This window comes from Oryctolagus cuniculus, chromosome 18 (assembly GCF_051225735.1).
Source record: "Oryctolagus cuniculus isolate XC-2025 breed Fujian yellow rabbit chromosome 18, ASM5122573v1, whole genome shotgun sequence".
Taxonomy (NCBI): Eukaryota; Metazoa; Chordata; class Mammalia; order Lagomorpha; family Leporidae; genus Oryctolagus; species Oryctolagus cuniculus.
This window is the reverse complement of record NC_142884.1, coordinates 3,649,293-3,674,203: the sequence shown is the minus strand read 5'-3', so window position 1 is coordinate 3,674,203 and position 24,911 is coordinate 3,649,293. Positions and strand designations below refer to the sequence as shown.

The 24,911-nt window shown below is 64.7% G+C and overlaps 1 protein-coding gene across 4 annotated transcripts; it reads right to left on the bottom strand.

Moving 5' to 3' along the window:
* Nucleotides 1-495: 495 nt before the first annotated feature.
* Nucleotides 496-24,636, bottom strand: PPP6R1 (protein phosphatase 6 regulatory subunit 1). 4 transcript variants are annotated; one of them, XM_089319649.1, is made up of 25 exons: nt 24,071-24,166; nt 18,841-18,908; nt 16,005-16,237; nt 14,777-14,963; nt 13,800-13,937; nt 13,652-13,717; nt 12,480-12,592; nt 12,280-12,393; nt 11,677-11,839; nt 11,434-11,586; nt 11,222-11,356; nt 10,537-10,601; nt 10,329-10,444; nt 10,151-10,236; nt 9,977-10,066; nt 9,772-9,869; nt 6,486-6,543; nt 6,226-6,401; nt 2,566-2,696; nt 2,303-2,483; nt 2,134-2,204; nt 1,979-2,060; nt 1,461-1,571; nt 1,299-1,370; nt 496-1,212 (listed from the first exon to the last, which is right to left on the bottom strand). In XM_089319649.1, the coding sequence occupies exons 3-25, from the start codon at nt 16,229-16,231 to the stop codon at nt 1,209-1,211; spliced, it is 2,637 nt and encodes an 878-aa protein (XP_089175775.1). In that variant the 5' UTR covers nt 16,232-16,237; nt 18,841-18,908; nt 24,071-24,166; the 3' UTR covers nt 496-1,208. The 4 variants fall into 4 exon arrangements, with proteins under 4 accessions (XP_089175775.1, XP_051683893.2, XP_051683891.2 ...); XM_051827933.3 differs by lacking the exon at nt 18,841-18,908 and having other exon boundaries at nt 24,071-24,636; XM_051827931.3 differs by lacking the exons at nt 1,299-1,370; nt 18,841-18,908; nt 24,071-24,166 and having other exon boundaries at nt 975-1,212.
* Between the last annotated feature and the right edge of the window lie 275 nt (nt 24,637-24,911).

Sequence of the window (24,911 nt, the reverse complement as noted above, 5' to 3'; positions counted from 1 at the left end):
TCCTGACTGCCCAGGCCAGCCCTGGAGGGACAGAAGGGCAATTCCTTCCTCCACCTGCTATCCCAGGCCCCCTTCTCGAACCTCTACCACCAGCAATGGTTACGTGCAAGGGCACACGAACGCTGTAGCCAGGCTGCAGAGGCGGCCTCCCATGGGTGCCCCGTCCACCTGCTCAGACGTGGCCGAGACCAAGCTGTCCCGGAACACTGGAGCGGGGCGCGCCACCTGTCCTCCAACCGTCCCGGGGTGCCCGGCCGCACAGCTGGCTGCGGTCATGGTGGATGCCCACCGCTTCCCACCAGACAGGCTCAGGAAACTGCCGAGCGCGCCAGTGCAGTCCCATGGGCACCTGGGCAGGGCCCGGCCAGCCCACCGGGACCACGTCCCTGCCTCCCAGAGAGCCCCTCCCCAGGACACAGTCCCTCAGGGGTCACAGGCCCACGGAGCGGCTCAGCCCCCCACACACCCCAGAACGTGAGGTCTGACGAGCAGGAGTCGTAAACCGTCTTCCTTTATTTATATTTGCAATATGAAACAGAAGCTCAGCACGGACACACGCACACGCACACTCACGCCAGCCCGGGGCAGGGAGTGGGACAAGGCCACTTGGCAGCGGGGCTGCGACCCCAGACCCTCAGGGCGCAGGGCGGCCCAGTCCAGAGTCAGGGCCTCTGGGGATGCTGCCGGGGAGGCCCCTGCTCCCCAAGGCCGGGTCCCTGGGTGGAAGTGCAGGGTCTGGGTGAAGGCACTGCCCCCTCCTCGGGCCCCAACGCCCCGCCCTCGCCAGCCGCCCCCAAGGTAGACCTGAGCTCAAAGGCTGGGTGTGGGTGTGGGCGTCTGCACCAGAGCACAGGACGGGCGCGTGGGCGGCAGCCTCGGGACCCCCAGGCCGACCCCCCCGGGTGGCCCGCGCGTCCTGCTTCCTCTCTGCCCTCCTCCCTCGATACATATATATAATATATAATAGACGTCTCTCTCCTCTCTCTATATCTTTATTCCAGGAGGCAAGCTCTGTAATTTCTCTTCTCAGTGCAAACGGGGTGGGTAAGGAGGGGCCTAACTCCCTGGCACCAGCCTCCTGGGAGACCAGAGAGGACGCGTGGGGCGGGGGTGGAGGCAGGAGGCCGATCTGTAGACCTGATCCGCCCCTGCCCAGGGGTCCACGGCGGGGAGGACGGAGGGTTTTGGCCACCATCAAGACCAGGCAGCTACCTGGGAACAGAGGCGAAGGCGTGTGAGGGTCCGGCAGCTGGCCCCGCCCCAGCCCCGCCCGCCCCAGGCCGCGCGCGGTCACTCACTGGGAGCCCACGGCCATGGGCCCTCCTGCAGCTGAGCTGCTGGGCATCTGAGGCGGCTCCGGGGCCTGGGCACTGCCGGGAGGAGGGCACCAGAGGTCACTTCCTGCCCACCCGCCCAGCCCCACGCCCCACAAGCAGGCGCCACACGGCGCCACGCCTCACCTCTGGCTTTGGGGAAGCCCCGCGGGCTCTGGGCTCTTTTCCCCCTCTGTGGTCTGGGGGGGCTGGTGGGCCCCGGAGGCTGGGACAGAGGTAGAGGGGTCTCTGGTTGCACTGTGGGCGAGAGGCAGTGTGGCTGTTGGCACCACCCCACTGCTCAGCAGCCAGCACCCCCTCCCAGGGGGCCCTCCCGCTGGTGCAAGGGCAGAGTGTGCGCTCTGTGCCCCCCCCCAGACCTGGGAGGGTGCACACTGCACAGCCCTGGGGCAAGACCACGCTGGCTGGCCACCCCAGGGGAACCAGACTCGGAGCCACTGGCCGCACGGCCCACACTCTGCCGGCCGACCCCGGGTCGCGACTGGTCTGCACCTGCTGCCCCCGTGTAGTCAGCGAAACCAAGAACGGCCCCCGGGATGCAGGTGAGGCTGGGTGAGCCGGGGCACAGTGGGACAGCGCCGAGGACGGGAGGGCTCCCCAAGTCCCACCCGAGGGCCAGCAGCCACTGCTTGCCCCCTGCTCACCTGTCCAAGGAGCTGGGCGTGGAGCACATCTCGTGGAGGGTGGCCTGGAGCCCCCCCACACTGACCAAGGCCTGGCAGGGGGCTGGAGGGAGAGACACGGTCAGCTGACCTGGGGGCTGGGCCGCCTGCAGGGTGGGGGCATGGGAGGGGCTCACCCGAGGGCTCCACAGCTTTGCTGCCATCTGCGGCTTCCTGAGGTGCTGAGGGGGGTCCGGGGGCCTGAGACCTGGGAGGCAAGAGCACCCAAGGGCACATGGCAGTCAGTGCTAAGCCTAAGAGAGGACACAGCACCCCCCACCCCGCCTGCCCCCAGCCGGTGCCCACCTGAGCTGCAGGGCATTGCAGGCAGGAGGGGTGGCCAGGCTCGGTGTGGGGAGGCCATGGGGCTCGTCACGGGGCCCCTGCGGGGCTGGGGGCCCAGAGCACAGCTCCTCCTCCCCGGAGACTTGGGGAGGGGTTGGGGCGTCCGTAGGCACTGGGTCAAAGGTGGCTGTCCAGCTGGGGCCTGGTGGGGGCAGGAAGACAGTGAGTTCAGCAGCAGGCAGACACCCCCTCACGTGTCTGCCCATAAGCTGCCCACAACTCACCAGGAGGCCGGGGGCTGGGGCTGGGGTAGGAGGGGCGTCCAGCCCCTCCTCGGGCAGCCCGGCTGTCGCCCTCCTCTTCCTCCTCCTCCTCCTCCTCCTCCTCGTCCTCACTGTCTGTGCTGCCTCCACTCCTGTCCCAGAAACCGCCCTGTTAGCCAGCTGCGTGGACTGCTTCCCCCCTCCTCCCTCTGCAACCCACGGCCACCGGGCAGACTGCAGGGGGTGGAGCAGCCAGGGACAAAAGGGACAGGAGAGGAGGGTCAGGGTGGGAACACAGGAAGGGAGGAGGGTGCGGGGTGGGAACGCTGGAAGGGGAGAGGAGGGTCGGGGTGGGAACGCCGGGAGGGGAGGAGGGTGCGGGGTGGGAATGCTGGGAGGGGAGAGGAGGGTCGGGGTGGGAATGCCAGGAGGGGAGGGGGTGCGGGGTGGGAATGCCAGGAGGGGAGGAGGGTCGGGGTGGGAATGCTGGGAGGGGCTGCGGTGGCCCCTAGAGTGCCCTCGGCACAGGCCACACCGACACAGCCAGGGCAGTGAGCACGCACGGGCAGGCTGCCAGCCCGGGGTCATCTCCCTCCCTGCACCACCACCCCATCAGAGGGCTGACGCTGCCCTCCTCCTCTAGCTACAAACTCCTGGAAGGCAGAGACAGTGCCGTGTCTTCAGCCGAGCACAGCGCCTGGCACACGCAGCGGCTCCTAACCACTGGCTGGACGTTGCTGCCGCACAACTCAGACCCCGAAGGACCCTGGACTCCTCGGGAAGGGCTGAGCAAGCCCCGCTGCAGCAGTGCACCCGCAAGGCTGACCGCAGTCACACAGCTGTGCGTCTGCACCCTCAGCTCCACACGAGACCAGTTCAGTCCGACCACAGGAGCAAGACCAGGAAGACTCGAAGTCTGCTGTCGCACTTCTGTCCTGCACTGCACTGGAGGTTCCAGCCAGCATAGCAGGTTAAAGCCCCAGCCTGCAGCACCGGCATCCCATTTGGGCACCGGTTCAAGTCCCGGCTGCTCCACTTCCGATCCAGCTCTCTGCTATGGCCTGGGAAAGCAGCGGAAGGTGGCCCAAGTCCTTGGGCCCTGCACCCGCGTGGGAGACCCGGAAGCTCTTGGCTGCTGGCTTAAATCAGCTCAGCTCCAGCCATTACAGCCATTTGAGGTGTGAGCTGGCAGATGGAAGACCTCTCTCCCTCTCTGTCTCTACCTAACTTGTTCAAATAAAAAAAATAATAAATCTTAAAAAAAAAAAAAAGGCATCCAGGGGCCGTCCCTGGGGCGTGGCGGGTAAAGCCGCCACCTGCAGTGCCCCTGGCATTTCATATGAGTGTCAGTTCGAGACCCGGCTGCTCCACTTCCGATCCAGCTCTCTGCTGTGGCCTGGGAAGGCAGTGGAGGATGGCCCAAGTGCTTGGGCCCTGCACCGCGTGGGAGACACGGAGGAAGCTCCTGGCTCCTGGCTTCAGATGGGCCCAGCTCCGGCCAGTGTGGAAGTGAACCAGCAGAGGGAAGAGCTCTCTTTCTCTGCTACTACCTCTGTAACTCTGTCTTTCGAATAAATAAATAAATCTTAAAAAAAAAAAAACACTCTCCAAATTGACCTACAGATGCCATGCAATCCCCACCAGAACCCCAGGTGGCTTCTTTGATGAAAGTGACATGCTGGGGGCCGGTGCTATGGTTTCACAGGGGAAGCCACCACCTGCAGTGCCGGCATCCCATGTGGGCGCCGCTTCCAGCCCTGGCTGCTCCACTTCCTGTCTGCTCTCTGCTTGCTAATGGCCTGGGAGAAACAGTGGAAGATAACCCAGAGAATAATCTCATGGCTTCTGGCTTCGGTCTGCCTCAGCACTGCGGAGTAAACCAGCACATGGAAGAGCTCTCGCTGTCTGTCTCTCCCTCTATCTAACTCTTTCAAAACAAATAAATCTTAAAAAGAAGGAGGGGCCAACGCTGTGGCGTAGCGAGTAAAGCTGCCGCCTGCAGCGCCAGCATCCCATGCAGACACCAGCTAAGAGTTCTGGCTGCTACACTTCTGATCCGGCTCCCTGCTAATGTACCTGGGAAAGCTGTAGACGATGGCCTGAGTACTTGGGCCCCTGTACTCACATTGGGAACCCAAAAGAAGCTCCTGGCTCCAGCCTGGCCCAGCCTAGGCCATTGTGGCATTTGGGGAGTGAACCAGCAGATGGAAGACCTTGCTCTCTTTCTCTCGCCCTGTAACTGTAACCCTGCCTTTCAAGTAAATAAATCTTAAAAACAAACAAAAACAAAAACAAAAAAAAACCAGGGGCCGGCGCTGTGGCGTAGTGGATAAAGCTGACAACTGCAGTGCCGGCATCCCATATGGGTGCCGGTTCAAGTCCCAGCGGCTCCACTTCCAATCCAGCTCTGCTGTGGCCTGGGAAAGCAGTAGAAGATGGCCCAAGTGCTTTGGCCCCTGAACCTGTGTAGGGGACCCAGAAGAAGCTCCTGGCTCCTGGGTTCAGACTGGCCCAGCTCCAGCTGTTGTGGCCATCTGGGGAGTTTAACCAGTGGATAGAAGACTTCTCTGTCTCTCTGACTGTAACTACCTTTCAAATAAATGAACAAAATCTTAACAAAAAAGAAGCTAAGATTTAAAAATAAAATAAGACCAAGCACATTTAAAAAAAGAAAAAGAAGCTAGCCCAAGCCCTTGGACCCTGCACCCACATGGGAGACCTGGAGGAAGCTACTGGCTTTGTTTCAGCCCAGCTCCAGCCATTGCAGCCATCTGGGTAGTGAACCAGCAGATGGAAGCCCTCTCTCTCTGTGCCTCTGCCTCTCTCTAACTCTTTCAAGTAAAATAAACAAATCTTTTAAAAAATTTCTGACAGAAAACATAGGAGTAAGACACTGTGTCGGATCTGGAATGACACACATCTGTGCACACATGTGTGAGGGCATTCACTGCAGCTCCACTCTCAGCGTGAAACCACAGAACCTGCCCGGCCACGTGCCGGCACAGCGCCTCCGGCTGCGGCTGCGAGTGAGCAAGACGCCAGCACGCCAGTTAGAAGGCTGGGCCTCCTGCACGGAGTGCGGAGAAAGAGCCAGACCCAGAAGTCAGGACAGCACTACCCCAGGGTGGAGGACGGGGCCAGCTGGGGTACAGCGGGTGCTGGGATGGTCCCACTGCAGGATCACGGTGGTAACAGAGGCGTCCATCCGGCTGGACACTCAGAACTCGCGCACTTGCCTGTACACGCTGCACTTCAGTAAGAAAGCTAAAATTCCCTAATTCCCCACCCAGAAGTCACAAGGCAGAGGCGGAACCGCAGGCTGTGAGCTGGTTCCCGCCAGCAAGCAGACGTGGCATGAACCCCCTACTCACAATGACTCCAGGGCCAGTCAGTCTGCACAGACAACCGACACCCTGACTGCAGAGGGAAGCAGGGAAAGAGGTGCTGCTCATGGGAAAACGTGAGAGCTGCCCTGGGGAGCCAGAGGCAGGGCGCGGCCGGACGGGCTGCAGCTGCAGGGCCCGCCTGCTTTCCCAGGGACCACTCCGCTCCTCCGGCCCCTTTCTCATTGGAACTGGTTTCTGTCACTCAAAATCAAAAGCACTTCTCACACACACACCAATGCATCTTCTCTTTCTCGTCCACTCCATCTTGGTCCAGGCTTGTCTGGAGGGTACTCACCGAACACCAGGGGGCTGGCCCCCACGGGGCCCCCGTGCCAGCTGGCTGCCCCGCCAGGCACCGTACTCTCCATCCGACTCCCCCGAGCCCTGGCCCTCCTCCTCCTCCTCCTCCTCCTCGTCATCGAACTGCTGGATGCGGTCTTTGTAGCAGATCTCAAGCAGGTTGGTGTTGGGCTACAGGTACAGGGTGAAGGAAGGGCTACATCACCTGCAGCCCCTGCACCCCTCCCCGCCCGGCCAGGGACAGGCGGCACTCACGTTCTCATCGTCAGCGTTGAGAGAGAAGGTGATGTTGGCAGTCTTGTCGAAAGGTGCGCTAGGAGAACAGGTGGAGACGCACTGTGACCAAAGTGCAGCAGCCAACACACAGCCAACCCCACTAGCTGGGAATCCCACTATTCCCTGCAATGCATTTGGAATCCCACACGTCATACCTGCAGCACCGGCCGTCTGCAGAGCTGCCTGATACACACTTAGCTACAGGTGTCCAGAGCATGGGGACAACAGGGATGGCCACACAAGAAGCCCCGGCTCGGGCTAGCCCTGCTGAGCTGGCATCCCATGCTGGCACCAGGCTGTGGGCATCCTCGGGCAGGGTGCTAACACGCCAAGCCAGAGTCGCAGTATCCACTTCCATGAACGGTCTGCACCATTCTACATACTTCCAGAAATTTCCCCAGGGAACAGGGTGCAGGCTGTGCCAGTTCAGTGTTTGTGGTCACTTTAGGCAATGTAAGTCACTGGAAACAACCAAACGTGTACCTGTTCTCCATCTATCTGTCCATTTACATTGGTAATTAAGTCTTGCCCAAGGGCAACTGGAACAGAAATCAAAGAAAAAGGCGGCCGGCGCCGCGGCTCACTAGGCTAATCCTCCGCCTAGTGGCGCCGGCACACCGGGTTCTAGTCCCGGTCGGGGCGCTGGATTCTGTTCCAGTTGCCCCTCTTCCAGGCCAGCTCTCTGCTGTGGCCAGGGAGTGCAGTGGAGGATGGCCCAGGTGCTTGGGCCCTGCACCCCATGGGAGACCAGGAAAAGCACCTGGCTCCTGGCTCCTGCCATCGGATCAGTGCGGTGTGGCGGCCATTGGAGGGTGAACCAACGGCAAAAGGAAGACCTTTCTCTCTGTCTCTCTCTCTCACTGTCCACTCTGCCTGTCAAAAAAAAAAAAAAAAAAAAAAAAAAAGGCAAGTAAAACCCTTCCAAACTCGCTGACGCCAGGCTGTGTCTCGCTCTCCTGGCTCCGCCTTTTGTCTTTAGCGGGGATTTGCAATGCCGGTGCAGACTGGACAGGGGCTGCACTTCTGCAAAGCGAACAGCACGACCCCACAGGGCACTGACCCGTGCACCAGGTCCAGCAAAGTTGTGACCCGGGCCCGAGCTGAACTCGGAGCCCCCGGCCACAACCCACCCAGACCCCAGTGGCCATTCCTTCTTCACTGCCTGTCTCTACCACATGACAGCTTAGTACTTAGTTCACAAAAAGTTAATGGATGTTAAATTTTTTTGGTCAGACTGCTTATGGCAGGAAATCTGGGAAACAGGAAAAAACTCATATTCCTAACACTGAGAGGGAGTTCAATGTTAAAACTGGGGCCGGCGCTGTGACACAGCAGGTTAAAGCCCCAACCTGCAGTGCCGGCATCCCATCTGGGTGCTGGTTCGAGTCCCAGCTGCTCCACTTCCCATCCAGATCTCTGCTATGGCCTGGGAAAGCAGTAAAAGTCCTTGGGCCCCTGCACCCACGTGGGAGACCCGAAAGAAGCTCCTGGCGCTGGCGCCGCGGCTCACTAGGCTAATCCTCCGCCTTCCGGCGCCGGCACACTGGGTTCTAGTCCCAGTCGGGGCGCCGGATTCTGTCCCGGTTGCCCCTCTTCCAGGCCAGCTCTCTGCTGTGGCCCAGGAGTGCAGTGGAGGATGGCCCAAATCCTTGGGCCCTGCACCCCATGGGAGACCAGGAGAAGTACCTGGCTCCTGCCATTGGATCAGCGTGGTGCGCTGGCCGCAGCACACCGGCCATGGCGGCCATTGGAGGGTGAACCAACGGCAAAGGAAGACCTTTCTCTCTGTCTCTCTCTCTCTCTGTCCACTCTGCCTGTCCAAAAAAAAAAAAAAAAAAGCTCCTGGTTTCAGATCTGCTCAGTGGCCATCGCCGCCATTTGGGGAGTGAACTAGCAGATAGAAGACCTCTCTCTGTCTCTACCTCTCTCTCTAATTCTTTCAAATAACTAAAACAGGGCCGGCGCCACAGCTCACTAGGCTAATCCTCCGTCTTGCGGCGCTGGCACACCGGGTTCTAGTCCCGGTCGGGGCGCCGGATTCTGTCCCGGTTGCCCCTCTTCCAGGCCAGCTCTCTGCTGTGGCCAGGGTGTGCAGTGGAGGATGGCCCAAGTGCTTGGGCCCTGCACCCCATGGGAGACCAGGATAAGTACCTGGCTCCTGCCATTGGTTCAGCGCGGTGCACCGGCTGTGGCGGCCATTAGAGGGTGAACCAACGGCAAAGGAAGACCTTTCTCTCTCTCTCTCTGTGTCCACTCTGCCTGTCAAAAAATAAATAAATAAATAAATAAAAATATATGAATAAATTAAATCAAATAACTAAAACAAATCTTAAAAAAAAAAAATAAAGGGGGGGCTGGCGACATGGCACAGGTTAATCCTCCGCCTGCAGTGCCGGCATCCCATATGGGCGTCAGTTCAAGTCCTGGCTGCTCCTCTTCCGATCCAGCTCTCTGCTGTGAAAGCAGTAGAGGATGGCCCAAGTGCTTGGGCCCCTGCACCCATGCGGGAGACCAGGAAAAAGTTCCTGGCTCCTGGCTTCAGATCAGCGTAGGTCCAGCCGTTGCAGCCATTTTGGAAGTGAACCAACAGACGGAAGACCTTTTTCTCTCTCTCCCTCGCACTGTCTCTATCTCTCAAATAAATAATATTAAAAAAAAAAAAAAACACACACACAAAAGGGCAGCAGCCCAGCAAACACAAAGCAGAATCAGTCACTGGAAGGGAGGAGGGGAACCCAGCCTGGCTGCCGCCACCCTGCCCAGCTCCTGGCACAGAGCCCCCAAGGCTGAGCTCCAGTGGACACCTGTGTGCCTCCCTCTGCAGGCCTGCACCCCAGGGAAGGCAGGTGCAAAGCCAGATCTCCAAGACGAGGCGCGCACACAAGGTCACAGCCAGGGCACACCCAGAACTGGCAGCCACCACAGGCTGTGTGGGGAAGGACGCACAGGCACACACGACAGGGTGAAACCCCAGCCCCACACAGGTACAGGCGGAAGGCAGACACACCTACACACACACACACGACAGGGTGAAACCCCAGCCCCACACAGGTACAGGCGGAAGGCAGACACACCTACACACACACACACACGACAGGGTGAAACCCCAGCCCCACACAGGTACAGGCGGAAGGCAGACACACCTACACACACACACACACGACAGGGTGAAACCCCAGCCCCACACAGGTACAGGCAGCACACACACACACACACACACACACACGCGACAGAGAAACCCCAGCCCCACACAGGGGACACCTACTTCACGCTTTCCTCCTGCTCCCCGAATTCCTCGTCATTGAAGCCAAAATGGTCAATGAAGGCTGAGGTCATGCGCTGCATCTGGAAGTCCATGAAGGCCTGCGGGAGGCGGGGGTGAGGTGAGAGGTGGGCGGGAGCCGGGCTGGCCTGGACCTAGGCAGGGCGGGCGGCCTCCCCCGCCCCCGCCCCCGCAGCCCCAGGCCCACCTGCTGCAGCACGGCCTCCTCAGGGAAGTTGAACTCCTTGAGCCGGTCGTCCTCGTCATCACTGGAGGAGTGCAGGTGGTGGGTGTTCACCTGGGGAGGGGCGGGAGGGGCTCAGGGCCTGCCAGGGCCCACAGACAGGTGGCAGGTGGCTACGCGACCCGGGCGCCGGCTCACCAGATCCACTGTGTTCTTCTTGTTGGTCTCTGCCAGGGGTCCCGACACGAATGCCTCCCACCGCTCCTGCTGCTCAGCCGGGAGCTCTGCACACGTGGGCACGTGCTGAGGACAAACTGCCTTCTCCGCCTCCAGCCCTGACCCCCACCCTCCGGCAGACCCCAGCCAGGACCCTCACCCTTCAGCAGCCGCCCCAGCTGCTCAGCGTTGGGCCCCTTCTCCGTGTTCTGCACCAGGGCGTTGGCCACTCGCGTCAGGTGGCCCATGTAGCCTTTCCGGGGACCGCCTGCAGACCTGGAACGGAGGAGAGGCCGTGCTGGATGCTCAGAGGATGCACGGCCCCGGCCCGGGCCCCCGCTGCCCCACACAAGGCCCCGGACACCCACTGCACACGGTCGTTCTCCTCCCAGGACGTCAGGATCCGCTCCACCAGGCGGCAGCGCTGCAGCAGCTGCGAGGGAGCACACACGCGTGGGGGGCTGAGCACAGGGGGGAGCCCATTCTGCAGGCCCCTGTGTGCTGGGGAACGGACTGAGCCCCACCCTCGGATCCCGGGCGCTCCCCCTGCTCCAGGCCAGCCCTCAACTCTCCAGCACCCTGCCCTTCCCTGCCTGTGAGGCCTTGGGTGCCCTCCCCGTCTCCCCTCCACCTGTCCACCTGCACGCTCCACTTGCTCCCTACCCCCGTTCCGGCGCCAGCAGAGGCTGCCCAACAAATCCCAGCAGAAGGGAGGGGCGAGGGGAGGGCCTGGGGGAGGGCACCCAAGGGGGACCAGGCTCCACAGGGGAGGGAGCAGGCCTGGGGAGGCGGGCACTTCCCAGGGTGGAAGACCCCCCCATACCCCTACAGTGCAGGGAGCAGGCCTGGGGAGGGGGCAGTGCCCAGGGGGGAAGACTTCCCCACCCCCCACAGTGCAGGGAGCAGGCCTGGGGAGGGGGCAGTGCCCAGGGGGGAAGACCCCCCCATACCCCGACAGGGGAGGGAGCAGGCCTGGGGAGGGGGCAGTGCCCAGGGGTCTCCCCCTCCCACCCCCCACAGTGGAGGGTAGGAACGGGGTGGGGTGCAGCTCACGTGTTTCACTACAGGGTTGGAGACCGGTGTCTCGGGGCTGCTGTCGGGAGGGGGCCCTGAGCTCAGCATGGCGCTCACACACATTTCCACTTGGGTGTGCAGGAAGTTGTTGAAGACATAGTGGAAGAAGAGGTCCTGGGGACGACCCGCCAGCGTCAGAGGCCCCAGCCCTGGCTCCCCCCTCCCGCAGCCCGCCCCTGCCCGTCACACACCAGCAGGGTGTTGGGCACATCCAGTGCCAGGAGCTCCTGCGTCAGGGCCATGTCATTGGCACTCAGGGCGCTGGCCAGGAGCTTGACCACGTGCAGCCGTGTGTTGCCCAGGGGCGGGGCCAGGCTGCCCCATGTCATCCGCAGTGGCTCCAGCTGCAGGTCCAGGGCGGGCTCAGTTCCCACAGCAGCCCTCCCTAACCCCTCACACCTCCCGCTGGGACCATGAATCCCCGTGCCCCGGACCTTGGGTGGCTCCAGCAGGAGCTGGTGGAAGTGGGCAAGCCGTGGGCGCAGAGCGTGCAAGGCCCCCGTGCTGGACGCCGCACTCTCCAGGGCGCCCTGGGCCAGCAGCTCCAGCTGCCCGTCCACGCTGCTGAAGAAGTTGTTCATGGTCACCGACTCAGACCTGCGGCAGGGACAGGGCAGAGGGAGTGAAGGCCCACACGTGTGCACGGGGCGGGGTGTGGTCAGGGCTGCTCTCCTCTGAGCCCTGCTCAGGAGTGGCAGTGAGGAAGGCGGGCCAGCAGGAAGGGAACAGGGAGCCCACGGTGCACGTAGCAGGGGGACCTGCGTGAGCAAGCGGGGTGCAGGGCTGCGACAGAGCTTCGCCCACGTGGAGGGCCAGGCCCTGCACCACACAGGCTCGACCCCAGCCCCTCTACTCTTGCGAGCAGGCGAGGCTTGGGCCCCAAGGTGCACACGTGCCCCCGGTATGATCCTGACCACCGCGACCGGGAGCACAGGTACTCGCCGCGTGTGAGGCGCTGTGTGCCAGGCTTTGCACAGTGCACGCTGCAACCTCCCGTCCAAGGCCCTGGGGAGACCCGGGGCGCCCCAGCCCCTCACCTAGGCCTCCTGGGCTCGAGCAGGGTCAGCAGCACCTGGACCCCGCTGACGACGACAGAGGGGCTCTGCTCCCCCTCCAGCATGTTGCTCAGTAGCTGCTCCATCGTCTCCTGCCTGGGGGGTCAGGGAGGGTGGGGTCAGGGAGGAGGCCAGGGGCCTGAGCTCCCCTCCCAGCCCTCGGCACTGTTTGGCAAACCCACTTCTCCAGGGTGGCCAACAGCTGGTCGGGCTCCGGGCCATCCTGGCCTTGGATCATCTGCTCCCGGCTCAGGCGGATGATGTCGCACAGGGACTGGGACGCGTTGGAATGTTGCTGGGCAGGGCGAGAGGGCGGGGTCCAGTCAGCTGCTGGCCCCCCACAGCCTGGCGCCGGGACCCCCCAGCAGCCACTCTCTGGTCCCCCAGGCACCAGGAAGGACGGGGCAGGGGCAGGGGCACGTGTCGCAGAGGGAGCCCCGGGCATCGAAGCTCCCAGCACAGGAGGCACACGGGCCGCCCAGCAGCCCTGCTCACAAGGTGGTGAGCGGGGACCCACTTATGAGCGATGGCCACACACAGAGCTGAGGGAGGGAGACGGGAGGGCCTGCTGGTGGGCAGTTTCTCTCTGGAGCAATCACACGTTCTGCACCTGCTGTGCCGACAGCAATCCACTAAAGCCACTGACTACAACCAAGTGGAGGAGCCCACGGTGCCTTATTTACTTCTCCAAGTAGTCACAGAAGATGTCACAGGACTAAGGGGAGGCACGGAAGCACAGGCAGAGCTCAGAATCTGCCCAACAGCAGCAGTCAGGACCGAGCCTCCTGGTGCCTGCCCCATGGCTCACAGCAGACGCCCGGGCCTCAGCCTCACCGGCCTCAAGAGCTGCGACCCCCCTCCCCTGGGCACGGGCCAGGGCTGGGCCAGCCTCTGAGCCACGTCCCTGCTCTGCGACCCCCCTGGGCACGGGCCAGGGCTGGGCCAGCCTCTGAGCCACGTCCCTGCTCTGCGACCCCCCTGGGCACGGGCCAGGGCTGGGCCGGCCTCTGAGCCGCGTCCTGCTCTGCCAGCCCGAGACACAATGCTTCCAGGGACCCCGGAGGCTGACGCTCTTGGCACAGGGGTGGAGGCGGCTGGGACCCAAGGCGGGGGAAACGCGAGTGTGGGGTAGGAAGTGGGGCCTCGGGGGACTGCGGAATGGAGTCCGGAGGACAAGTACAAGGACAAAGCTAAGTGGCAGGAAGGAGGAGCCTGGGAAGGCCCTCCAGATCCCCGGGGGAGACGCCAGGGTCAGGGGTTGCCCTTGGTGCCCCTTTCCCACCCATGCATCCCCCAAGGGCAAGCGTGCGTGTGCACAACCAGTTCAGCGGAGAGCAGCAAGGCCCACGCTCACATTGTCATCCTTCGATGGGTGGATCTGATCGATGAGCCGCTGGACAATCTTCTCCTCGTTGAGCCACTGGGGACGAGAGGCTGCGTGAGGCTCCTCCTGTGCGCCGCGCCCCGCCCCACCCCACCCCGCCCTGCGGCCAGCCCCTCACGTTGACGACGTCCTGCCGCAGCTGGGGCCGCTCCACGCAGGTGAGCAGGCGCAGCAGGAGGTCCATGATGGCGGAGGTGCCGATGTGCCGCAGCAGCAGGTCCACGAAGTCGTCTTTCTTGCGCAGGAAAGACACCAGCTGCGGACATGGGGCTGTGTCACGGCACCAGGCCAGCCCGCACTGCCCGCCGGGGTGTGAGGGGGACACGGGGCCTGTCACGGGGCCGGGCCAGCCCGCACCGCCCACCGGGGTGCCGAGGGGGACACGGGGCCTGTCACGGGGCCGGGCCAGCCCGCACCGCCCACCGGGGTGCCGAGGGGGACACGGGGCCTGTCACGGGGCCGGGCCAGCCCGCACCGCCCACCGGGGTGCCGAGGGGGACACGGGGCCTGTCACGGGGCCAGGCCAGCCCGCATCGCCCATCAGGGTGCGAGGGGAACACGGGGCCTGTCACGGGGCCGGGCCAGCCCGCACCGCCCATCGGGGTGCCGAGGAGGACACGGGCCATGCCACGGCACCGGGCCAGCCCACACCGCCCGTCGGGGTGCCAGCTACGGACACGGGGCCTGTCATGGCTCCAGACCAGCCCGCACCACCCACCAGGGTGCCGAGGGGGACACGGGGCCTGTCACGGCTCCAGACCAGCCCGCACCACCCACCAGGGTGCCGAGGGGGACACGGGGCCTGTCACGGCTCCAGACCAGCCCGCACCACCCACCAGGGTGCCGAGGGGGACACGGGGCCTGTCACGGCTCCAGACCAGCCCGCACCACCCACCAGGGTGCCGAGGGGGACACGGGGCCTGTCACGGCTCCAGACCAGCCCGCACCGCCCGCCGGGGTGCCGAGGGGGACACGGGGCCTGTCACGGCTCCAGACCAGCCCGCACCGCCCGCTGGGGTGCCGAGGGGGACACGGGGCCTGTCACAGGGCCGGGCCAGCCCGCACCGCCCGCCGGGGTGCGAGGGGGGCAGGCACCTGGTCGGTCTTGCGGTTGATGAGGATGCCCATGACCTTGCTGAAGAAGCTGGCCAGCAGCGGGTTGAGACTGCTGCCGCTCTGCAGGAAGCCGTAGAGCCGGTTCAGGAGGGACTCGTCGGCGCCCAGGGCGTCGTTGATCTGGGGCACGTCCGAGGTCAGGATCTCACAGGCCACGCTGGGGTACCTGGGAGGCGAGTGCCAGGTGGGAAGGAGGCCCGCCTCATCCCCACAGCGGGGCAGGCGAGCAGAAGACACGCCTGTTCCACGCAGAGCTGCCTGCAACCCAGGCCAGCGCTGTCCGAGCGGCTCAGAGCCGAGGCACATTCAGAGTCCCCAGAGGGGCAGCCTGCCGGCGGTCCACAGCGGACAGAGGCCGACGCGGAGCTGCCGCCCTGGCGGGACCTGAACGCCGACTCCCGTGGCAGGGAAGCAGTGATCTGCTCCCACAGAGACTAGCGGACTCACCAGAGAGGCTTGCTGAGAACAGCCGGCCTGGGTCAGCTGTGGCAGAGGGCCGAGCAGCCTCCTGCGCCAGCATCCCACAAGGGCATCGGTTCGAGTCCCGGCTCGCTAGCAAGGCCCCTCTTTCTCCTCGGTGTATAACCCTGCCTTCCAAATATTTAAAAAACTTTTCTTTAAAGATTTATTTGAAAGTGAGAGTTACATACAGAGAGGAGACAGAGAGGTAGATCTTCCATCTGCTGGTTCACTCCCCAAATGGCCCCCACAGCTGGAGCTGGGCCAGGCCAAAGCCAGGAGCCTAGAGCTTCTTCAGGATCTCTCGTGTAAGTACAGGGGCCCAAGCACTTGGGCCATCTTCCACTGCTTTCCCAGGTGCATTAGCAGAGAGCTATATTAGAAGTAGAGCAGCCAGGACTCAAACCGGCACGGCAGGGGGCGGCTTTACCCAGTACGCTGCAACACCAGCCCCAGTAAATAAATCTTTAAACAAAAGTTGGCCCGTGACACAGCGTCCCGTATCAGAGCACTAGCTCAAGGCCTGGCTGCTCCACTTCTGATCCAGCTCCCTGCGAATGCAGTGGAAAGCACTGGAAAATCACCCACGTCCTTGGGCGTCTGCCACCAACACGGGAGACCGACGGAGGGCCGGGCTCCTGGCTTCGCTGCGGACACCGGAGGAGTGAGCCAGCGGAGGACCGCTCTGCCGCTCTGCCTTTCCCGTCAGTCCTTGCAGGGACAGACCCAGGCGCGGCCAGGGGCTCACTTGTAGCGCAGTCGCTCCTCGCCGCTGGCCGGCGGCTCCTGGGTGACCCAGGCCACCATGGCCTGCAGGTGGGGCGGCTGCAGCAGGAAGTCCAGCAGCTTGCGGTTGACGACCTTGCACTCCTGCAGCACGTCCTCCTCGTCCAGCAGCTCGGGCAGACTCAGGTCCTCCCGCTCCAGCAGCGTGTCCAGGTGCGAGCTCGTGTGCAGGTCAAACTTCCAAAACATGGCGCCCTGCAGACAGGGGGCACCCTGAGCACGCCACACGCTGGGGGAGCCCCCTGCTAGCTCAGCACCCCACCCCATGACACTCCCACTGAGCACCAGGCCCTGCTGCCAGGACACCCCCCCCCCCACCGCCCAAAGGGTCCCTTTATATCCAAGACCCGCTGTCTGGCCCACCTCTCGGCCCAGGCCTGGTGAAGCCCTCGGTGTGGACCACACAGGGCTAGAGGAGAACCAAACACTGTGCAGTTTCCCGGGCCCCGTCCCCCATCTGGGCAGGGGCTCCAGGGACGGGCCTGATCCTCCGACTGCAGTCACTCCAGGCTCTACTTGCTGATCAAATCCAAAGGCCCATGGCATCCAGCACGTGGCTGCCGTCTGGCCCAGCAAACCCCCTGGGGCCCATGTGCGGTGCAGGGTGGTGGCAGGGGCGGAGAGGAAGTGTGCGCAGCCTGCAGGCTGTGGCGGTTGCCTGGACACCGCACCACACAGCACACAAACACCCGGATCATCCTCTCACCGCCCGGTGCCCAGGCCGGGGACGAGGAAGAGGAGAAGCAGGGGGAGTTCCCAGTAGAGGATAAAGCAGGGCAGGATCAACAGCCGCGGTGAGGCGAGAACAAAGCGAGCTCAACACACGGCTTAGTCCTCCCACCCGGGGACACCTGGCTCCACAGGCACTAACAGGCAGCAGCAGCAACAACGGGGCACCAAGCGGGCGCCAGGCGGCACTGTCCTGAGCCCCCGCGAGGAACCCCACGAGGCCCCGCGCAGATGGCAGACCCCACTCTGCAAAGGCCCCGTCACGACCGCCCCAAGTCACGGCCACGGTCGCTGCTTCTCCCCCTCGTCCATCCCCACACCTCGTCCACCACGCATCCTCCAGGTCCAGCTGACCCTGGCGCCGGAGAAGAGAACGTGCGTGCTGGGGGGGTCAGCTCCGTCATGGCCTCGGCAGGTTGAGGGCCTCCTGAGCCCGTCCCTTCCAGCAGGCGCCAACGCCCAGCTCAGCCTGCCTCCCTGGGGACAGGGAGGCCCAGGCCCCTCCCTCCTCTCCGCTCCCGGTCCTGGGGCGGTCCTGTCACAGCCCAGGGTCCCAAGGAAATGCCCGACAGTGCTGGGAGTCCGGAAGGCCCCGGGTCTGTGCGGATGGGGCGTCCCCCTCGATGACGAGGTCGGCCGTGGGGACTGCTGCTAAGGCCTCCATGGCGTGACAGCGGCACCGGCACTCGCAGGCACCTTCCAAGGAAAGGCGGGTCCGCTCATGTCCTCGCCTGCACTCCGACTCAGCTTTCCGTTACGGCATCCTGGGAGGCACGGGTGAGGGCTACAGTGCCTGGGCCCCTGCCACCAGGTGGGTGGAGCTCCTGTCTCCTGGCTTCCGCCTGGCTCAGCCCTGGCTGTGGCAGGCATTTGGACAGAGAATTGATGGATGGAAGGCATCTTCCTCTCTCACTCTGCCTTGCAAGCAGGTGAAAATAAACATTTTAAAAAACTTCTGGGGCCGGCGCTGTGGCGTAGCAGGTAAAGCCACTGCCTGCAGTGCTGGCCTCCCATAGGGGCACCAGTTCAAGTCCCGGCTGCTCCACTTCTGATCCCGCTCTCTGCTGTGGCCTGGGAAAGCAGTGGAAGATGGCCCAAGTGCTTGGGCCCCTGCACCCACGTGGGAGACCTGGAAGAAGCTCCTGGCTCCTGGCTCCGGACTGGCGCAGCTCCAGCCACTGAGGCCATCTGGGGAGCGAACCAGCAGATGGAAGACCTCCCTCCCTCCTCCCTCTCTCTCTGCCTCTTCTCTGTGTAACTCTGACTTTCAAATAAAATAGATAAATCTTTAAAAAAAAAAAAAAGAAAACTCTCTATAGAGAGAAAAAAGAAAGAAAAACGGGCACTGCAAGCCGTTCTCCAGAACCCGAGCAGGATCAGCCTCCCCCTCCCCACCGGCACCAGGCTCAGCCGCCCTCGGGCCTGTCCCCGCCGGCCTCTCTGCTCCCCCACATCCCCCCAAGCCCTGGCCTGGCCCCGACAGAGCACACGTGCTCACTTCACGTGTCCAGAACCTTGGCGGCAGCACCCCAGGAGCTGCTCGCCTACCACCCTGGGGCTCCCGACCAGTCAAGCCACAGCAGCCCCGGGGTCCCCCAGGACGTGCAATCCGTCTGCTCCCAGCACGCACAGCAGCTCTCACGCGCTTCTCTCACTCCAAGCAGCCAGCACAGAACCAGCCCGCCTTCACCAGGTGCGCACCCCGCCGCCCCCCATCACCCAGACAGTGTGGGGCTGCTCCCACAGCCCGTCCCTGAGGGGAACCTCCAGGCGCACTCGGGCCACAGCCCCTCCCCGCCTCCTGGGGCACTCCGGCCAGAGCCACTCCCCGCCTCCCGGGGGCACCCACGGCCGGACCCGGCAGGGTGGGGGGGATTTCCTGCTCTGGGTGTACTGGGGCCAGAATAATCTGAGGGGCAACCGCCAAGCGCGTCGTGGCTGCCACCTTCCGGCCAGGGCCGGTGCAGTGCGCGGCGTGGTGAGCAGCAGCCTCTGCCCGCGTGGAAGAGGCCTACACCGCGGCAGGCAGGCCAGAACGCTGAGAGCCATGCTTGCTGTTGGTCACTCACGTAAAACGTCCAGCACAGGCCACTCCAGAGACAGGAAGCGGATCAGAAATGTCCGTGAGCTCGAGTGCCTGGTGATGGACACAGGGTTTCCTTCTGGTGTGATAACACATAAGCTCTACAGTCAATCGTGGGGCTACTTCCCCGAGCCATGGCCCAAGGACCTGGGCAGCACCTAAACTCTCTATCGCGGGCAGGCTGGGAGGACAGGCTGCAGCTGCTGGTGGTTATCCACAGCCTGTACACACAGCAGACACCAGCTCTCGGGCTCGCAACAGAGCAGGCGCAAATACAGATGAACCGGGAAAAACCCTCAATCCACTCCCAACCGCCCGGCCTCGAGCCCTGACTCGGCTCCCGTCTGCAATCCCACGGAACTTAGAGGTGGGTCTTGCTCCTTCTCTACCTGGGTGACCCTGAGGCGGGAACACAGGTGGTCCTGACACAGCAGGGGGCCGGGCCCCGCCCCCAAGGGCGAGAGCAGGACACTCCTCATCTGCTTTCCTCCCTGCCACCCCCCCACCCCCCCCACCCCGCAACCTTCAGCAACTTCAAGAAAACGGAAGTGACTACTGCTGGTTTTAGTGCCGTTTGAAAACCAGGACTCCAGCTGCAAAAGGAAGAGGAAACTGAACTCGACAAAAGGAAGCCATGAAAAACGAACACTGCCTCCGCGCTCCGTCTGCCAGCTCTGCTCCGCCGGCTGGTCCGGGCCTCCGACCCCGGTTCTCTCCCGGGCCCCTCAGGAGCCTGCCCGCCCCTTCCCCAGCTTAGACAGCGACAAACCGCAGCCCCACGGTTGCTGCCACCACCCGTCCAAGCCTCACGCCGCCTGCCTCGGAACCACAGGCCCAGCCCTCGCCTGCCAACCCTCCCTCACCTGCCCCGAGCCCCCAGCACCGGGACACGCACGGCCTGGAGGGTCAGTGAAGGTTCCAGCATCAGGACGACCCCAGGCCGGCCAGCACCCTTGGGGACAGCACCTACCCTAACCATCAGACTGGCCGGCTCCCAGCGCCCTAACGGGCCTGGCAGTTCAGAGAAAGGCGGGACCACGTCCCTCTGACGTGCCCGACCCGGTCAGCTCCTGGCTGACTCTGCCAAGATGGCTGGGGACCTCACTTGCCAGGACAGGGTACATCTAACAGTGACCCCACCGCTTCTAAGCAGGCCGAGCGCGACGCCGCCCAGCAAGGGAGGCGTCAGGGAACCTCACAGAGGACACCTTGCTCAGACCCCAGAACCCAGGGCGGGCAGCAGCTCCGGCCCCACCCCAGGAAGCGCCACGATCCAGAAATGGGAGTTTCGGGACATTTGGCCAAGGACTGGGAAGAAGGCTTCAATGCCGACATTAGGATCGGTCTCTCAGACTGCGGGGGCGGGGGGCCCAGCAGCAGTGCTGCCGCCTACAACGCCCGACCACACGGGTGCTGGTTCAAGTCCTGGCTGCCTGCTAATGCCCTGGGAAAGCAGCAGACGGCTCAAGTGTTGGGTCCCTGCACCCATGCTGGAGACGGGTGAGGCCACTGGCCCCAGCCTGGCCCAGCACGGGCAACTGGGGACATCTGGGGAGTGAACCAGCGGATGGAAGATCTGTCTCTCCCTCTCCTTGCAACTCTTTCAAAATAAATAAATCTTAAAAAAAAAAAAAAAAGGGAAAGATAAGACCAGCAAATAGTTTTGAAACAGCCCTGGAGAGGCAGGGAACAGAGCGTCCCACGGGGGTCAGAGGTCAGAAAGGCTGGGCCTGGCCTGACCTCATCGAGCAGAAATCTGTGTGGCACAGACCAAGGACCTGGCCCCATGGGAAACACCTCCCCAACGGGGTCACCGAAGGGCAGCACCTCTGGAGGAGAACCCCTGGAACAGGCATGCAAAGGGCAAACCGAGGCAGCTGGCACGTGGTGCAGCCGCTGAGGGCGCCCCGCGGGACCCCCGCAGCCATGCCGGGGAGCTGGGGGCCAGTCCCAGCTGCTCTGCCTCCAACGCGGCTTCCTGCTGACGCGCCCGGGAGGCAGCAGGTGGGGGCCCTGCCGCCCACGTGGGAGACCCGGCCAGAGTTCCAGCCCCCACTGTCATAGGCATCCAGGCAGTGAGCCAGCAGACCAAGGGTGCCTGTCACTCTGCCCTTCACGTAATTCTCAAAGGCAGGGAAAACCATGGTCGGGCACGGCCAGGGCAGCAGGTCCCACCAGGCCGGAGCTGGGTGATCCGGGGCGGGTCTCTCCCTGTACCTCGTCTCTGGCCTCGACAGGCCACACGTGACTGCTCTCGGCTCCATCCACTTTCCCTCACAGCTCTTGAGCCTGGCTAGCTCCTGCTGGGTCCTAGAGACATCTGCACAGATACCACTTCCTCCAGGAAGCCTCCCTCGCTGCACAAGGCGTCCACTGCACGCTGCTTCTACAGCGCCCTGTGGTCACCCTACGACGGCACTGAGCCTCAACTCTGCCCCCCGAGGAGGCACCAAATCCCCAGGACCGAGCAGGCCAGGTCCACAGCGCCGAAACCACGGGAACGTGAAGTCCAGGGGTCATCCGCTGAGCTCACCTGGCCACAGAGCCTGAACAAGTGAGGGGTGGGAGACGGTAATGCAAACAAACGGGGGATCCACCAGACGCAGCCGAAAAGATGGACGAATGTCCAAGTCACGGCAATGCACACAGTACACGCAGCTGACAGGTCCCGACAGTCAGGAAAGCCAGCGCCTGACACCCGGCTGCAGAGCTGGGCTCCGCCCTCCGCCCCACTGCCATCCGGGGCTCTGCCTGTCGGGCCACGAGCAGCGTCCCCGGCCTCCGCGCACTGGGCATGGGCGGCACCAGCTCCAGATAACCGAACGCATCTTCAGCCAGGGGCACAGCGGCTTCTGTAGCCTTCGGGCGCCTCGGGTCTGCGCCGCTCAAGGCACCCACGACCCACCCTGTGCGGACAGCACGCCTCTTACTCCCACTCCCAGCAGAGGAAGGGAATCCGGCGCGGCGTCTGCCAGAGGTCCCGCTCTTGACAGGAAGCCCTCGCTGCCTCCTCACGGCGCCAGTCCCAGAAGCAGAGCCGCGTGGCCCCGCTTACTTCCACAAAAGGACCCACGCGGGGCGAGCCAGCGCGCACGGCGGCTGCGCGGGGCTGTCACTGCCGGCAGGCAGCGCACATGTCCACCGCGCTGTCCGCTCAGCACCCAGCTACCTGCCCCCGGCTACTCCTCGCCACGTCCACCTCTCCCCGTCGTGGTCAGCATCTCACGGCTCTGAGCCCAGCACCGACGGGACAGACAACGCGGCTTCCCTTCCAGAACCTTCCTCCTTCCGGGCAGGTGCGCGCGCCGGTGGGCTGGCAAGGGCCCGGGCAGCACCGCCACACGGCGGCCGTCACCTTCACGTATCTGCACGCGCCGCTCCTCCCGGGGGGAAGGCTGAGCCTCCTGCCGCCCTCCATGTGTCAGCCCCCGCTCAGCCTCCCATCCGGCCAGTCTCACCAGTCCTGCGCGCTGCGTCACCCATCACAACACAGCAATTGTGACAGTCCCGCTACACCTGTCTCCCCAGGGCAGGGCCTGGGGACACCTTCCTCTTGGGAGCCCGGGACAGGCTGCCTGCCCACGCCACAGCTCACAGGCCCGGAGCCAAGTCCCTCCTCGTGAGAAGCGAGACAGCCGGGCAGAGGCAGGCTCCAGGCGGGGGCTAAGCCTCAGCGGTGGGGTCGGGCGGGGGCGGAGGGCAAAGGACCAGGCGTGAACGGGGAGGTGGCAGCCCCGGCGGCAGGGCCCGGGCAGGGCTGCAGGGAGCCGGCGTGGATGACTGAGCAGACGGACCTGGGGGAAGTGTGGGCAGACGGGGGAGACCCAGGGGGCGGCAGGAGAGCGAGCAGGACCCGAGGCCTGGGGGGGGGCCGATGGCAGAGGCTGAACTTGGGGGGACTGAGGGGAGAGACCCAGAGGATGGCGGGAAGGAGGACAGGACCCAGAGGCTTGGAGGGACCGAGGGGAGAGGCTGAGACCTGGGGGGACCGAGGGGAGAGACCCAGGGGATGGCGGGAAAGAGAGCAGGACCCAGAGGCTTGGGGGGACCGAGGCGAGGGCCGGCGACTTGGGGGGACAGAGGGGAGAGACCCAGGTGATGGCGGGAAAGAGAACAGGACCCAGAGGCTTGGGGGGCTGAGGGGAGAGGCTGAACTTGGGGGGACCGAGGGGAAAGGCTGAGACCTGGGGGGACCGAGGGGAGAGGCTGAGACCTGGGGGGACTGAGGGGAGAGGCTGAGACCTGGGGGGACTGAGGGGAGAGACCCAGGGGACGGCAGGAAAGAGAACAAGATCCAGAGGCTTGGGGGGCTGAGGGCAGAGGCTGAACTTGGGGGGACTGAGGGGAGAGACCCAGAGGATGGCGGGAAGGACAGGACCCAGAGGCTTGGGGGGGCCGAGGGGAGAGACCCAGGGGATGGCGGGAAAGAGAACAGGACCCAGAGGCCTGGGGGGCCGAGGGGAGAGGCTGAACTTGGGGGGACCGAGGGGAAAGGCTGAGACCTGGGGGGACTGAGGGGAGAGACCAAGGGGACGGCGGGAAAGAGAACAAGACCCAGAGGCTTGGGGGGGCCGAGGGGAGGGCCAGAGACCAGGGGGGGCCGAGGGGAGGGCCAGAGACCAGGGGGGACCGAGGGGAGAGGCTGAGACCAGGGGGGATCGAGGGGAGAGGCTGAGACCTGGGGGGCCGAGAGGAGGGCCGGCGACTTGGGGGGACCGAGGGGAGAGACCAAGGGGATGGCGGGAAAGTGAACAGGACCCAGAGGCTTGGGGGGACCGAGGGGAGAGGCTGAGACCTGGGGGGCCGAGAGGAGGGCCGGCGACTTGGGGGGACCGAGGGGAGAGGCTGAGACCTGGGGGGCCGAGGGGAGAGGCTGAGACCTGGGGGGACCGAGAGGAGAGACCAAGGGGATGGCGGGAAAGTGAGCAGGACCCAGAGGCTTGGGGGGACCGAGGGAGAGGCTGAGACCTGGGGGGCCGAGGGGAGAGCCGGCGACTTGGGGGACTGCGGCTAAGAGACTTGGGGGACCGCGAGGAGAGGCTGAGAGACTTGGGAGCCAGAGAGAGTAAAACGCTTGGGAGAACTGAGGGGAGAGCCGGCGACCTGGGGCCCGAGGGGGAGCAGACAGCGCGCGGGACAGGCGGCGGCCTGGGACAGCCAGCGGCGACAGGGGCTGAGGGGACCCGGGGACGCAGACTCGGAGCCGGGGCGCTCACCTGCGCGGGGGGGCGGCGGCTCCTCGCACTCGGGGCTCATCGGGGCGCCCCCGCCGCCCCGCCGCCCGAGGCTCCGGCCCCTGCTCCGGGGCCCGGGGTGTGGGGGCGGGGGCGGCGGCGGGGTCGCGCGCAGGCGCCGGGGCTGGGGCGGCGGGGCCCGCGCACGCGCCCTCGGGGCGGGCGGCCTCAAGCGTCGAGTCCCGCGGAGTTCGCGGTCAGCGCCGAGGAGGGTCCGGACGGCTCGCGAGGAGGACGCGGGGGCCTCCGCGGCCCACGGGCGAGGCGGCGGGGGTCAGCTGGGCCGCGCGGGCCGCGCAGGCGCCTCGGCAGGGGAAGACGGAGGAAGTCGCCCCGGTTTCGTCCGCCCAACCCAGCGCGCTGCTGGAGGCGGTAACGGCTTCGGCCGCCGTCCGAGGGGCCCGCAGTGTTGAAGCCGAGCCCCGCTTCTCTCAGTACCCGCTTCCGCACACCCGCGGGTCTCCCCGGCTCCCGCAGCCCGCTCGGGGCCTCCGACGCCCTCCTCCCTCCGCCACTATCCCACAATCCCCGTAGCGCAGGAGACGCACAGGCCCCGCCCTCCCGCGCTCGTCGCGCTGCGCAGGTGCGCCGGGGACATGGCGCCTGGGCCCCGAGTGCGCGTGCGCCCGGGCCCCGGCGCCCTCCCCCGCCCCGCCCGAGCCCCGCCCACCCCGGAACACCGCCGCAGGTGCGCCTGCGCCCGTTGGTGCCAACGGCCTCCGGCGTGACCGCGGACGCGCCAGTGCGCAGGCGCCGCTGCGCGCCCGGCCGGCGGCGTCCCGGAGTCCCCACCGCAGGCCCACGGACATCTTGTTCGCGCTGC